General features: G+C 39.9%; 1 protein-coding gene across 5 annotated transcripts in view; it reads left to right on the top strand.

Moving 5' to 3' along the window:
• Positions 1–1188, top strand: part of Pdxdc1 (pyridoxal dependent decarboxylase domain containing 1) — a 71462-nt gene that overhangs the window by 24976 nt on the left and 45298 nt on the right. For 3 of the 5 annotated variants that reach the window (XM_029544894.1, XM_021210033.2, XM_029544895.1), the window contains exon 5: positions 338–484. In XM_029544894.1, the coding sequence (XP_029400754.1) occupies positions 338–484 (147 nt within the window). Of the gene's footprint in view, positions 1–334; positions 485–1188 lie in introns of all 5 variants that reach the window. The other 2 variants (XM_029544893.1, XM_029544892.1) reach the window with 1 other exon arrangement.

Genomic DNA, 1188 nt, shown 5'->3' with positions numbered 1-1188 from the left:
GAACTCAGAAATCCGCCTGCCTCTGCCTCCCGAGTGCTGGGATTAAAGGCGTATACCACCATGCCCGGCTTTAAAGGTGATATTTTAAGAAAATTTAAGAACCATTTGTGTTGTCAGTAAAGAGAAGGATATTTATCTTTTAAGACTCAATTTTTAAAGTACTTTTCTCCCCAAACTTTCAGTATCTCAAGAACATTTTCTGGATCTCTCTGTAGGACATGAAGTAAACTGAAAGTCTGCCAAATTTCTATGAAACACTATTTAAATTTTATCCTTACCCCCTTCTATGCTTTGGTAATAATCAATTTTTAATACTTTAATGAATTTTGATTAGCAGAATCCAGAATATTGGAGAGCAAGGTCACATGGCTTTGTTGGGCCATAGCCTCGGTGCCTATATTTCAACTCTGGATAAAGAGAAGCTGAGAAAACTTACAACCAGGATACTGTCAGACACTACCTTATGGCTACGCCGGATTTTCAGGTAAGGACGCTAGGAACTGGGTGTTGTTGCAGGGGTTTTTGTTTTGTTTTGTTTTGTTTTAAAGATCCATTTATTTAATGGTAAAGACATTATGGGCAATGTTTGTGTTTGTTTGTTTGTTTGTTGGATTTTAGGTTTACTTATTTGTTTGTGACAGGGTCTCTGTGTAGCCTAGCTATTGGAACTTGATGTATAGATCAGGATGGTCTCAAATTACAGAGCTGCCTTCCCTTTTCTCCCCAGTGCTGAGACTAATGGCAGACACCACTACGCCCAGTTCTACCTTGTTTTTTTAAACATATATGAGTATTTTGACTGCATGTATGGATATGCACCACATGTGTACAGTGCCCAAGGAAGCCAAAAGAGGGGGTCAAGTCCTCTGAAACTAGAATTACAGATAGTTATAAGCTGTCGTGTGGGTACTGGGACCCAATTCCAGATTCTCTGGAAGAGTAGCCAGTGCTCTCAATTGACCAGACACCTCTCCAAGCCACCTTTACAAGTTTTTAAATCCTGATAAAGATAAATCAGAGTCAGATGTGGATTTTGAGGAATGTTTTGTGGTGTTCCACGTGGATTTGACTCTTCTTTGGAGTTGCTTAACCTCTCCATGCCTAGGTATTGTCCTCTATTAAGTGGGGAGAGCATAGGTATTTTATTCAAGGATTAAATGAGAGAGAGCGGACTGGAGAGGAGGGACC

The sequence above is a fragment of the Mus pahari genome, chromosome 12 (genome assembly GCF_900095145.1).
Source record: "Mus pahari chromosome 12, PAHARI_EIJ_v1.1, whole genome shotgun sequence".
In the NCBI taxonomy this organism is placed as follows: domain Eukaryota; kingdom Metazoa; phylum Chordata; class Mammalia; order Rodentia; family Muridae; genus Mus; species Mus pahari.
This window is presented reverse-complemented; position numbering and strand designations above follow the sequence as displayed.